General features: G+C 36.5%; 1 protein-coding gene across 1 annotated transcript in view; it reads left to right on the top strand.

The window, feature by feature from the left end:
- LOC116515010 (cohesin subunit SA-2-like) overlaps nucleotides 1-14507 on the top strand; it is a 55207-nt gene that overhangs the window by 17993 nt on the left and 22707 nt on the right. Inside the window, 12 exon segments of the mRNA XM_032226884.1 lie at nucleotides 507-614; nucleotides 9083-9187; nucleotides 9797-9803; nucleotides 10020-10041; nucleotides 10044-10136; nucleotides 10723-10742; nucleotides 10823-10841; nucleotides 10844-10903; nucleotides 12924-12933; nucleotides 13536-13544; nucleotides 13982-14057; nucleotides 14143-14232. Of these exon segments, the coding sequence (XP_032082775.1) occupies nucleotides 507-614; nucleotides 9083-9187; nucleotides 9797-9803; nucleotides 10020-10041; nucleotides 10044-10136; nucleotides 10723-10742; nucleotides 10823-10841; nucleotides 10844-10903; nucleotides 12924-12933; nucleotides 13536-13544; nucleotides 13982-14057; nucleotides 14143-14232 (619 nt within the window).

The raw sequence follows: 14507 nt of genomic DNA, 5'->3' as shown, positions 1-14507 counted from the left end.
TTACTTCTCTCAACGTACCCTGTTATTTATTTACTTTTCTTTTTTGCTAACGGTGATGATCATACTCTGCTGTATGAAGTAATTTATCTCCAAATGCTTCTGATTATTATCCTGGGACCATCTCCAGCAGAACCAACCCTGTCAAATATGTTTACAGTCTTGCAACACAAAAACACCAGCATCAAATATATGACAGTAACTGATTTTCAGTGCTTGTTATATAAATCACAGGGGGAAGAATTAAATTCTTTCATTAAATTAATGTACAATTTTAATTATATGGCATACATTTAGCTTATTTTGCAATTAAGTGAATAAAATATGAGACAGAGGCAGAGAAAATATCAATTGTTGCAGTTTTACACTGCACTTCTGCATGCATTTACCCATTGATAAAACATATTGAATATATTGTGACTTGCTTCTGAGAATACATGCATATGATGCAGTCAGAATATCAAACATATGTTTTGGCAAACTGTGTTTAACATTAGATTTCTGTACAGGAACTGTGATGATGCCTTATCATCTGAAGATTGTGAAAACCTGTACCAGTTTGTTTATAGCACCCACCGACCATTGGCTGTAGCAGCTGGGGAATTACTTTACAAAAGGTATTTTATTTATTTATTAAATTCATCTGCGAGACATTTCAGTGACTTTTTTTCGAGGATATCTACTTTTTTTTTGATGGAATTTCAAAACTACTTTCATGTTCTCTTTAAGCAAAGTGCCACTGCTTTTTTCTTATTGAGTAATTCTGTTCCCTTCCATCATTCATTTTTTCGTAATGAGATTGATACCTGTTTCTACAAATACATTTATGAACTAATGCAAGAATCATATCAGTGGTTTAATAAAAAAGAATGTCTTATATTATTTTCTTTAGCACTTGCACTAGTACTGGCACAATTAATCCAGTTAAATGTTAAATCCTTATATCTTGCTCTGGAGAGAGACTGGAGGGATGAGGAGCAAACCCCTGTTCTGTGGACACCTACTTAATTTTGACATCCATGTATGGTGTGTTAAATTTATATTCACCAACAAAGAAATAGAAGGAGACCTAGATATAGATCTATTTCGAACTATTTCAGCTAGCCATACCCTTCTGGGATTCAAACCTGGGCTGCTTACATGTATTAACCTCTAAACCATGGGCTCTCCTAGTTTTGTCGGCTATGCCAGGGGAGAGATTAAGTGTTTTTTATAAAGGCAACCTAGTCTACCCAAATATGGGACAGAGCATACTGCAGAAAGAGGAAGCTGTATGCTCTGTTCCATATTTAGGTAGACTAGGTTGCCTTGATAAAAAAAAACACTTAATCCATGTGTGGTGCAAAAGTTGAGAGATTTGTCTCATTAGAAGCAGGCGTGTTGAATGAAGACATGTTCTTTCCTTCTATGTATGAAAGATGCTCCAAGGCATCTTATGCCTCATGCCGTAAGATCTGAGAAAAATAGAGCTATAGCTACATCAAAAATAGAAAACAAAGACTTCCTGGGCGGGACCTTGCTGATGGTAGCAGCTTAACAGAGCTGCTCCCAAGTTCCTGGTCGCGTTATCTGTCTAGACATCTGATAGGTACCTTATCCTTCAGGCAAGAAGGGAAGGAGAGAGATCCAGCTGGCAAAGTGCCTTTTTGATCTTTGCAGCTTTTATGTCTGCGAAGAGAGGGGGGGGGGCAGCCGAGGCTGAATCATCTCCGTGCCGGAATCTACAGCTGTTTTTTACAGCCCAAAGTAAGATCCTCCCACTTAGAACAACTATTTGAACTATTTGATTTTAATACAAGCAGAGCCCGTATCTGAGAACTTCATTTGCTTATTTAAATCCTAGCTTCATTTTTTACAAGATCTTCCTTCGTTAATTTGGCTATTTAAAAAAAGCTTTTAAAATGGCGACTGTGAATTCTCCGTAACAACGCTCACCTTCTTAATCTTCTTGCAAAGAACAGCTATAAAACTTCAAAGGAAGGGAGTGATTTATCACTCTGCTTTATAGCCGGCCAGCAGATTTTTATTAATTAGTTTCACTTCTACAAGATTCTACAAGACTTTTTTTTATCAACTTTGCTAATATATATTTCTAATATAGAGAAGACTAAAATGGCGTTGAATATGCTGAGCTGTTTCGTTACAATGCTTTTTTTCTGAAACCTTCGGAAAAGCCCTACGGAGCTAATAAAGGGGTGATTTAATACCTCTTTTCGTAGCTGCATAGTGGGCCAGTAGAGTTTGATTAATTGCTTGAAGATAAGACTTGGAACGGCCTCAAAATTACCCCCCCCCCAGAAGTACATCCCCAAACCTGGCACAAAGTCGCAGCCTCCACTCTCTATGCCCCCTACTGGAGATTTGCTAACGAAAGAACTTTTTTTGGAAACTTTTAGATATTTTAAAGAGGAGATAAAAGAGGAGATAAAAGAACTTAAGGCGGACTTGTATGATAAAATTGATACTAGGATTGCTAAAATGAAAGATGATATGCTGGGACTTGTAACTGTACTGACAGAACACGTTTCTGGAATTGAAGATAGTCTAGAGCAGTGTTTTTCAACCTTTTTTGTGCAAAGGCACACTTTTTTCATGAAAAAAATCATGAGGCACACCACCATTAGAAAATGTTTTAAAATTTTAACTCTGTGCCTATATTGACTATATATAAAGTAATTCTCCCACGGCACACCTTACACTATGTCACGGCACACTAGTGTGCCGCGGCACAGTGGTTGAAAAACACTGGTCTAGAGGATCTTAACGAAGCTAATACCAATTTGACATCCAAAACTGAGGTGGTGCAACAAAAAGTTGAAAACGCTGAAAAACAAATTATTATGATACAGTACAGGCAGATGGAGCTGGCATTAAGAGTAAGGGGGCTGCGTGAGGATAAACAGGAGAACTTGAAACAGATTCTTTCAGAAGCTTTTGATTGTCTGGTGGGAAGACCGGGGTCTAACTTTGACTGGCAGATCGATAAAGCTTACCGCGTTAATTCTTGGGTGGCAAAACAGAGGCAACTGCCCCGAGATGTAGTTATATCTTTCACTACAAGAGAGCTCAGAAACATGATATTACAAGAGTCCTATAACACTAGGCTCCAAATAGGGGGCCAGGATTTGACTGTTTTGAAAGAAATACCACCTCAAATGCTAAGAGCCAGGAGAGACTATGCTTTTTTAGTGGAAGAACTTAGAAACCGTCAGATGCAGTACAGATGGGACGCACCATTTGGTATTATTTACATTTGACAGGCAAAGATATCGTCTCAACTCCATATGGAAAGCTCGAGATTTTTATCACAATATTTTGAAGGCGGGACACCCTGCACCATCTGGATCCGGAGAAAGACCACAAGAAGGACAAGACAGACAGCAAACCATACAACTACCAGACAAGATGTACCATCTCCCCTCCCTAGAAGGGCAAGGTGTTATGGAACAAAGACCTAGCCGTATGACTACCAGACGAATGGAAAAACAAGCTAAAAGGCAACAACCTCAACAATCACCGGCCATCGATCAAGGAGTTACAGCAACAAGCTCAGAAGCCGTGGGAGGAGCTAGGCCAAAGGTTAAACAGGCCATGCAGGAGGCTCTAAAAAGCTTCAGGTAACCAAAGATGACAACTAAGATTCTAACATGGAATGTCAGTGGATTGAATTCTCCACAGAAGAGAAAGAAAATATTTCACTATCTTAAACAGTTTAAGAATGATATAATTTGTTTGCAAGAAACTCATATCAAATCAACTGATCAAAAATATTTGATTAACCCAAAACTTGGTCAACATTTTGTAACTTCTGCTATGGAAAAGAAAAATGGTATAGTTGTATACTTAAGAAAAGACATCAAAGCTGAATTAATTGAAGCAGATCCCTTTGGAAGATATATCGCGTTTGATCTAATCTTAGAAGGGAAAAAGACATTACTTTTGGGAATTTATGCTCCTAATCAACAGCAAGATGGATTCTATAGAAATCTTCATGCTAAATTAGTACAGTGGGACTATAGGTCTTGTATACTATTGGGTGATTGGAATGGTGTTATAGACACTAAAAGAGATAAGAAGACTTCTCGCCCAAATACTAAGATGCGAGCAAAGCTACCCAAACCTTTTTTTGACATGATGGACGACTTTGAATTGAGAGATATTTGGCGAGAAAGAAATGCAGAGGAATATGATTTCACTTTCTTTTCTGATAGACATCAATCCCTTTCAAGGATTGATTTTATACTAATCACTAATGATTTGCTTTCTAGGGTGAAGAAGACAAAGATTGTGGCTAGGGTCCTTTCGGATCATAACCCAGTTTGGATGGAATTGGGAAGGGTAGTGCAGGCAAGAAGGTCTTGGAGATTGAATGAAAACTTATTTAGATATGAAAAGTATATTAATGAATGTAAAAAATTGTTATCTGAATACTTTGTTTTGAATATGAATAAGGGTACACCTATGGAATTCGTATGGGATGCAAGCAAAGCATATATGAGAGGAGTGTTGATGAATATAAACAAAACACATAGATATAAACAAGGGCTAAAACGAACAGAATTGGAAGAGGAAATTAAGAGGAAAGAGTTGGAATTAACAATGAATCCAGGCAATACAAAGGTTAAGGAAGCAATCACCATATTAAAATCTCAATTTGACATGTTGATCTTGACCAGGTAGCCACTAGTTTATTATATGCAAAACACAATACTTTTTGTAACGCAAACAAACCTGGCAGATGGTTAGCTTATCAGATTAGGAAAAAAATGAAAACTCGAAATATATCTAAACTGACTTATAGAGGAAGGAGGTGTTTCAACAGGAGGAGATTCAAAAGGCATTTCGGGAATTTTTTACAGAATTGTATAAAGGGGATAAAATTAATGGTTTAGATATAGACAAATATTTAGATAAAGAGAAAATACCCTCAGTTAGAGAAGAGCACAGGCAAAAATTGAACCAACCAATAACCTCAGGGGAAATTTTGCAGGTAATTAAAGCATTTAAAGTTAGGGAATGCACCAGGTACAGATGGTTTGACAGGTTTACTATAAAAATTTACAGTTAGAAATGGTAGAACCTCTTAGAGAATTATTTAATAAGATTCAAACAGAAGGTAAGGTGCTCCATCTTGGAAGACAGCGTTTATATCTTTGATACACCAAGAAGATCAAGATACTACCCAACTAAAAAATTATAGACCTATCTCATTACTTAATGTAGATTATAAAATTTTTACTAAAATACTAGCAAATAGGTTAATGCTGGTTATTCAACAATTGATACACACCGACCAAACAGGTTTTATACAGGGGAGACAGATGAAAAGTAATGTTAGATTAATTATTAATGCATTAGAATATTTGGGAAAGAACAACCAAATTCCTGCTGCGTTCATATTTTTGGATGCTGAGAAGGCCTTTGATCGAGTTAACTGGCAATTTCTGTTGAAGATATTGCAAATAACGCAGTCAATTAAAGCAATATACCAACAGCAAAAAGCACAAATCATAGTCAATGGAAGTTTAACAGACTCCTTTCAAATTGGAAAAGGTACAAGACAGGGCGGTCCTTTGTCCCCACTATTGTTTATTATAACTTTGGAAGTATTGTTGAATAAAATACGGGGCTTGGATGGTCTAAAAGGGATCAAGATTAGGCAGCAAGAATACAGAGTGCGCGCTTTTGCGGATGATTTGGTCATAATATTGGAACAACCGCAGGAATCCAGTATGGTTTTAATGAATACGATTAATCAATATGGTCAAGTGTCTGGTTTTAAAATAAATTTAGGAAAAAAAAAAATATTAGCTATAAATATGAATACTAAACAAAAGGAAGAACTAGGAGGGATGCTAGGATGTGAGGTAGTCAAAAAAATATCTTGAAGTTAATATTTTAACTTCAAATGGGAAACTATATAAGCATAATTATGAACCACTTTGGCATAGTATACAGATAGAGATGAAAAAATGGGAGAAATTGCACTTATCTTTGCTGGGTAGGATAGCGGCAGTGAAAATGAACATCTTACAAAATTTTTATTTCTCTTCCAAATGTTACCTATACTTAAAAAAGATGCGAATCTTTTAGAATGGCAGAAGGGTATCAACAAATTTGTATGGGCAGGAAAGAAGCCGAGGGTAAAGATGAAAATAATGCAAGATGTACGCGAGAGAGGAGGCTTGAAATTACCTAACCTAAAACTATATTATGATGCAGTGGCGCTATCTGTAATTAGTGATTGGACTCATTTAACTAATGATAGAATATTGAATATTGAGGGATACGATCTGGTATATGGTTGGCATGCTTACCTGTTATTCAACAAAAAATTGGACAAGAATTTTAAAAGTCATATTTTAAGAAATGCTTTACTGCGGGTCTGGAAAAAATACCAATATAAATTAAATGACAAGATACCCATGTGGGCAATTCCTAGACATGCAATCGAAAATATGAATATAGCACAAAAACAGGATAGAATTACCTGCAGACAGCTTCTCATTTTGGAAAAGGGGGTACTACAACTAAAGTCTTTAGAGGTATTAAAAGAGGAGAAGGTAGTTCAAACATGGTTCCAGTATGGCATTACAGGCCAGGTGGAAAATAGATCAAAAAAATTCGTTTTATCCAAGTTGAGGATAATCTGTTTAAACAAATAAGAGATCAAAGCTTAATGCATATAAGGAGGATATATAATGTATTAATACAGGGTAGATTCGGAAACAGAATTAGTTAAAGATTGTATGATAAAGTGGGCTCAAAATATTGAAGAACCATAATGTTGGATACATGGGAAAGAATCTGGGTAAGAAATGTGAAATTTACACAAGCTCAAAACCTGAGAGAAAAATTTTTATAAGAGTTCTATAGATGGCATTTAGATCCTAAAAAGCTGGCTTCTATGTGTCCGAATTTACAAGCTAAATGTTGGAGATGTTGGTTGTCTTGATGCTACATATTTTCATATATGGTGGACCTGCCACAAGGTTAAGGCATTTGGATGAAAATATGGTGGATTATGCAAAATATCTTTAAAAGAAGATAAGTTACTCCTCAGTTATTTTTACTAGGGTATAAGTACTGACTTACAGTGGTAGAGGACTACTTGAGTGCTGCACTTATAACGGCAGCAAGACACTTGGTGGCGCAATACTGGAAGAAGGAAGACTTGCCTACAACTCAAGAATGGACATTGAAAGTTACAAATTTAGCCGAGATGGCTAAAATATCGGCATATCTTAAAGATCATTTAAATGAGAGATATAAACGAGACTGGAAAAAGTGGATTGACTATATACAAAACAAATATGGGACTAAGAAATTCCAGATAGCCTATGCTTAAGATCAGGAATGATTTAAACTGTTCAAAGTTAGCGTAGCAAGAAGAAGCTAAGATCAATGTAGAGATGTTTTTAACCCCCCCTTTTTTATTTCTTTTTTTCAATTATTTTAGACTGTGTTTGTTAAAAATCTATACCGTGTACGGGCTCCGGAAAGTCGGGGGGGGGAGGGAGGTGGGGTGTTGGGGGGGAGGGGGGGAGGGAGGGATATATACTAGGTTAGACACGAAGTGTTAGATTTCAATGTAATGCGACTTCACCTGTATACTGTTTTTCTTTAATTTCTCTGTAAAAATAGGATAAGTTAAGTACATTGACATATACTGTGAAATACACCAAGGGGAGGGAGTGGGATAGAAGAAAGATGGGTAGAGAGGGCGGGAGAGAGGATGGGGAGGGAGGGTGAGAAGGAAGGGAGGGAGGGATTGGAGAGAGGAGTTGTAGAGGGGAGGGGAAGTAGGTAGAGGGGGATGATGGAGGGAAGATAGAAAGTTGGGGGGGGTGGAAGAAAGAGGTGTACGGAGAGTTGAAGAGGTATATTGGGGTTTCTATTTTTTGGGGTATTGTTGACAAGAGGAATTGCTACAATTATTGTTTAATGTTGTATGGCTCCGGCTATGCACAGTATATATGTGAGTTATGAAAATGAAAAAATGGAAAATAAAAACCTTTTTCAATAAGAAAAAAAAATAGAAAACAAACAGAACTAAAATCTTTATATATTTCACCAAAAGAACCAGCAGGCCAATTACTAACATTCAATAGATGCAGCAATGAAAATAAAAGAAAAAAATGTTTTGCTAAGGTCAATTACTGACGTCATGGTTACAATGCGATATGACTCAGGGATAGCTTCACAAGAACCAAATATGTTGCATCCACCTCTCTTTATCTGCGTTGTTGGTTGTGTATTTTTTCCACCCCATCAGGCTACTTTTGCTTAACTTGTTTTGAAAAATTTATACTTTGTGATTAATCGCACAGGATTTTTCTTACACATTCTACTACTAATAAAGTAACTGGGATTATCAATGTGAAATGGGATAAAACACCTGTTTCCTTCAACCATGAAAATTCATTTTACCCAGGCAGAACCTTGTAACTGCTCTTGGTAACATAATAAGAAAAAGGACTGTACAAATATTAATTTAAAAGAAGTGTTATAGACCTTTTGTGAATGTTGTGGATTCTTTTTAAATTACAGTGAATTTATTGCCTCTCACTAAAACAGCACTTCTTTTGTTGAAAAGAAGTGTGGTGTTCACATAAAATTTGAAGCACTTCTGAATCATTTTCAAGTGTGCAAAGCCCTAGAAAAAATTATAGTCCATTTGTATGATGCTGAAATTATACCATTCCTTTAATTGAAAATACTTCAAGGCAAGATTTTCTAAGAAAACAAAATTCTGCTTCATTATAATATTGGAATAGTTCACCATACTCTTCAGCTTGCCTATTATATGAAGCCTGCACTGTTGAAATGAAATATAATATTTTAGATTTGTACTCAACCAAAGAGAACAATTTGTAGAGAAAGAAGTCTGAAAGCATGCATGACATCGCCCTCATGTTTTCAAGACTATCTCTAAGATCCCAAGTAATACTTTTCTTTTAAGATTGAAAAATTGGAAGTTTTATTACAATTTTAAACCCACCTACTGGAATTAACATTGACTTGAAGTTGCTTGCTGTAAATCAGAATTTGGGAGTTGCTTTTGATGTACTCTGTTTCTTGACAGATTGATTATCCAGGAAATTGAGACAGAATCATTCACCAAAACAAATGAAAACCAGGAACTTATTACTAGCCAGCTGAAAACACTAATAGTTTTTTTTCTTGGAAAGTGAGGTAAAATTTCCCGCATATATTACAAAGGAGAAACAGCTGAATAAAGACAACTAATACAATTAAGGGGGCAAATGTGAAGATTTGAGAGTAGGAGAATATTAACTGGGTTAATTGTTATTAAGCCAAGTGTTAGAAAGTACTGTCTCATATTGTTATTACCTGTTTAAGATAATTGTAGTAATAGTGGAAGATTTGAAAAATACAATGAATTATAATTTGTTTGAGAAATATGCCTGAAGAAGGTAAAAGATTGAGTTAATAATAAACAATTGATTACATCATTTATTGAAATGAATGTTGAAGGCTAGCTTTTCAACATGTACATTTTCTAAACAGGCAAAGCAGTTCATTTTGTTTGTTAAGGAATGTGATAAATTATAATGTATTCAGACAACTAACTTGTCGCATGAGTTGTTTCACTGTTATTAAGTTAAACTCCTGTTGAACATAATGTCTACAATTTTAATGTGGGTATGTCTATTTTAAGACCTGCTCAAAGTTAGGCTTGTTTATACATTGGCAAAATATGCTTCTTTCTAAATGTATTCTAATCACTGAAATGATGAATGTTTAAAGTGAACAAAGAAGCATTTCTTATTTTTAGCATTGTTGTACATTTTTAACTGCAAAGTAATATGACAAGCTGCAATCATAGAAGGGATATTTCCAGAGCTAAAGAGAAAATATGTTTATAGATCAAATATTGGTGTCATGGGAGTTTCTACTTTTGAGGAGATACTGAAAACATGCAGGTTTCTGCTTGACCTTATTGCTTCCTAGTATCATAATGTAGCTTGTCCTTTTGGATTATTTCTTTTATTTTTTAGCTGCATAACCACGTCACATATCTTATGACAGTCTGTGGGATTGGGCTGTGAGTTTACTGAAAGATTGGGAGTGCATGACAGCTCTGTTACTGGTGGATGCCAGAGAATATGAAAGAGGTAAGTGGGCCATAAAGCTTGCTACCTTCTGGCTTTGAAAGGGCAACCCAGAGTATCAGCAATATGAGCCCAAGTTGAATATGAGAATTTCAGGAGCAGGAAATCTTTGTCATAAAGAGACACTAGATTAAAAGGCTGTGTGCTCTGAAGACCTCCACTTAGAATTTGGCTGAGCAACTTAGCCAATCTTGATTTCTATTTTATGTTAGAACAAAGAATGCAGCACATCACTGGTTCATGAATTCTTGAAAGCAGTAAGAGGATTTGTTTGACTTAGTGTGTTGTGTACAATTATTTGTGACACCATTGTCTGTGTGTATTTATTTAATAAAATGTAGTGAAGCAGATTAAGGCTTTAAGGCTTACCTTGAAGTACAAGACATGTATGTCCACATAGGGCATATCAATGATTATTAGTTTATCTGTCTTACTTATTTGATCTTTTTTTAACATTCTTTGAACCCCTTAGATCTTTGTCTCTTATTTTAGTCTGTATGGTAAGTTCTACCAGACAACCCAAAATAATTTATAGAAGAAAAGAAATAGACCTAGAGAGTATATTTTAGTTACATTTAAACATTCCTAGGTTTAATACCTAAAGCTACTGTGGGCTTCCAGATTCTCAGAACTCTACAGGACTGAATAGATTCTCCATTGTTTGTTTACAGCACTGGAGTGATGTCCAGGAGAATGCCCTCATTGAAATAATGTAGCGACTGTGCGACCAGCTGTTGAAGGTCCTCCCACAGGCAGGGAGGATCAGGAAAGTCAGTAGAGCTTTATTTTTTTACTTTGTTGGTAGCAAAAACCTTCTACTTTATGTTGCCCTTAAATAGTGCCAGCAATTCATTTCTCTGCAATGATAGAACCAAATGGTGGGTGGAGAGCAAATATGATACCTTGACTTTCCAAAGCAGGGGGAAAAAAACCACAGTTACATCCATAGAACCTTAATATTTCTCTATTAATCAAATTTATATAGCAGCCCATCTCACCAAAAGAGACTCTAGGTTGTGCATAATAGTGACAAAATAGTGTAAAAAACCACACCTATAAATATAAAAATCCATATTAATAAATATCATGAAAACCAAAGATGCAAACCTCGGGCAATGAGAGATAAAATGGCCATCTCAACAATACAGTCATCTCAGAAAGACTCTGGTACCCTATCAAAGAGGTGGAGCTAATCTGACTTGTGGGGAAGCATATTCCATCAGGTAGGTTTCAACGGAACACAAGGCATATCTTCTAGGACCCACCAAATGTAGATTCCTAGGTTATGGAACATGCAACTTGTTTTATCTGTCAGATCTGATGATGCAGGCTGATATTACCAAGTAGAGGCAGTTCCTCAGATAGCTCAGTCCTGTGCCATGAAGGACTTTAAAGATTAAAACAAGCACATTGAATTGGACCCGGAAGTCTCATAGAGCAGAGGTGACATGCACTGTCTAGGAGCACACATAATTGCCCACCCCCTATGTTCTAAAGCATCTGAATATTCTTCAGGGGTAGCCCCATGTAAAGCACAATGCAGTAATCCAACCTAGGGCAACCTAATCCAACCTAGGTGACTAGGGCATAAGTGAATGCAAGCAGGGTTGCTGATCAGGAATAGGCAGAACTGGTGCTCAAAACAAAGTTATGCAAAGGCCCACGAAGCCTTGCAGCTTTTCATCGAGCAGGAGTCATAAGGCTAGAAAAACCCCTAGATTGTGCATTGGTGCTCTCTGGGGCAGTGCAGCCCCACACAGCACTAACATTGGCATAGTCCTGGGAGCAGTGGGCTTGTTACTCCTCATTGGAGCTGATCCAGAAGAATACCAAAATCGATGGTATCAAAAGCCGCCAAGAGGTCAAGTAGATCAAGAATGGATGCCCCAGCCTCATTCTGCCCACAGTAGAGGTCATTCAAAATCGTGACCAATGCCATATAAGGATTAGTGTAGAGCAGTCCCCTTTCGTTTTGTAGTTGAGAAAAAGAAACAATCTTAAATGCTTACTCAAAGGGCTGTGTCTTATCCAAAGAATTTGTGGGAATAGGGAATGCCTTCCTTATTCAAGACTGGTGCATACCTTGACAATTGACTTGGATTTATAGCTCCTACTCAAAAAGCAGATGCCCATTGTGGCCAAGAGACTTTTTACTCAGATATACTACATACCGGTTGTATTCTTTCAGGGACTAGGATACCCCTTCAATCAGTCTCCACTCTCTACTCATCTCACAGATGGATTATTGTAATGCAGTCTACATGGGGCTGACCTGGAAGACTACTTAGAAGCTATAGCTGGCCCATAATACAGTAGTGTATTGGCCATGCTTAGTTAGAACTGTCTACAAGCTGCACTGGTTACCAGTTGTTTTCCACATGAAATTTGAGGTGCTGAAATTTGAGGTGCTATAAAGCTCTTTAGGCATAGGGCTTTTTTGCCTGAGGGACTGGATGTGTCTGTTTATCTAGTGAGAACAGGAGGAATGGACATGCTTTGGGTCCCATCAATTAAGAGTGTCAACTTGTCAGAGCTATGAAGGATGCCTTCACTTCTCCTGGTACCCGGCCTTTATCCCTCCATAGATCTGGAGGGGCCCCTCCCTGATCATGTTCAGTAAGCTATTAATGATTTGGCATTCTCCAGGCTCTGGGCAGAGTGATGATTGAGCCCCTATTAGATAGGTACTTGGTTTGGTGAGAGTCAGGCAACTCATACATAGTACAAATAAATGAACAGCTCTATATGTATTTCATGCACCTTTCAAAAATGCATGGATTATGTTTTCAGAAGTGAACAGGTCTAAAATCACATGCATCATTTTTTTGCACAAGTTATAAAATGCTAGGTTACTCTAAAATCTTAAAAATATTTCTGATCGGAGCTTAAGTTGAGGAAAAATATTTAAGTGTAATCAGTTTGGTTATTGATTGCTGAGAGTTAGCTTAATCATTAAATAATGGCAATTATTTGTAATTATATGTATAATATATGGATGGCATTAGCTTTTTGAATTTTTTTTAAAAGTATTGTTTACAACACCTCTTAGATTTTTAAATTTTCCCTGGAGAACAACAGAATTTAGAAAAGGAAAAAAATTACTTTTTGAGAAAAAATAAATCTATTTCTGAAGTCTTATTGGCTGGGAATGTTGTCACTCAACTTAAAGGCACTAAGTTGGGAAGGATATTTTAGAGGATTGGGAACATTTCCTATATATATATATATATATATATAGGTTCCCTCCCCTCTTTGAACTTAATGGAATGCTTCCCAACTGGATGAAATCACAGTTTATTGTTATGTGGAATAATATGCAAGTTTAAGTGCAGGAAACAAACGATGATCGTGTTGCAACTGCAAATCACTCTGACCTTCTAAGATTTGTTTATTAACTACAAGTTCAAAGCAGTTCTATTTTGCTGTTGGGACAGTTTATTTAGCCATGATCTTAAAGAGTACCAACTTGTTGCTATTGAAAGAGTTGTGAGATATGCACAGCTTGTTCTTAGAACCTAGAAGTGCTGAACTCTTTCTAAGCCACTGATATGTTTGGAATGCCTAGAGGTTTCTTTATCTGTGTTCTTGTTCCCGTGCTCAAACATGGACATACCTTAGAATAGAAAAAGGATTCAAAGCAGCTAACTTTCCTTTCAGTACATAGCCATGCTCAAAAAAGAAATAATAACATTTTTTAATAAATCGGCCACAGAATTCAAGTGGTTTGATACTTTCATACCTAACAATTTGCCACACACAATTTGAATCGTGCAGCTCATTTCAATCGTGAACAGTGCATGATTATAATTACAACGAAGTGCTTTGTTTATAGATCTTGTCTACCAAAGAAAAGAAATACAAATAGAAGATTGTGCTAAAATTACTGAACACTTTATTGTGGTGCTTCCTCGACTCTTGGCAAAGGTAATGTGCAGCTGCGCTTGTGAATGCATATTCAATAACTAATTTGAATTTCAGCAGCACACTAATATCCTGTTTTCCTTTGCAGTATTCACTAGATACAGAAAAAGTGACAAACCTTCTGCAGATCTCACAGTATTTCGATTTAGAGCAGTACAGTACTGGCTCATTCAATAAGGTGAATTCACTTTTATGAAAGATAGAGAATTGTGAGAAATGTGGTGAAAAAAAATGTCATTAATTGATTGCTTCATTTTAACTACTGAAAAAAATGCCATTATTATGTTGTTTTCATCACCCTGCTTAAAAAGTGATGCCTTGGACATGATTAGAAAACACGGCCTTTGCCACAAAAGCATTTTCACTTGAAATAATTTTGAAGGGTGATTTTTCAGACTGCAGATATGGAATCTTCCTGATTATTCACCTTTTATTTCTGCACATATAACTATG

This window comes from Thamnophis elegans, chromosome 11 (assembly GCF_009769535.1).
Source record: "Thamnophis elegans isolate rThaEle1 chromosome 11, rThaEle1.pri, whole genome shotgun sequence".
Taxonomy (NCBI): Eukaryota; Metazoa; Chordata; class Lepidosauria; order Squamata; family Colubridae; genus Thamnophis; species Thamnophis elegans.
The sequence above is the reverse complement of the archived record's forward strand: the minus strand, read 5'-3'. Positions and strand labels throughout refer to the sequence as shown.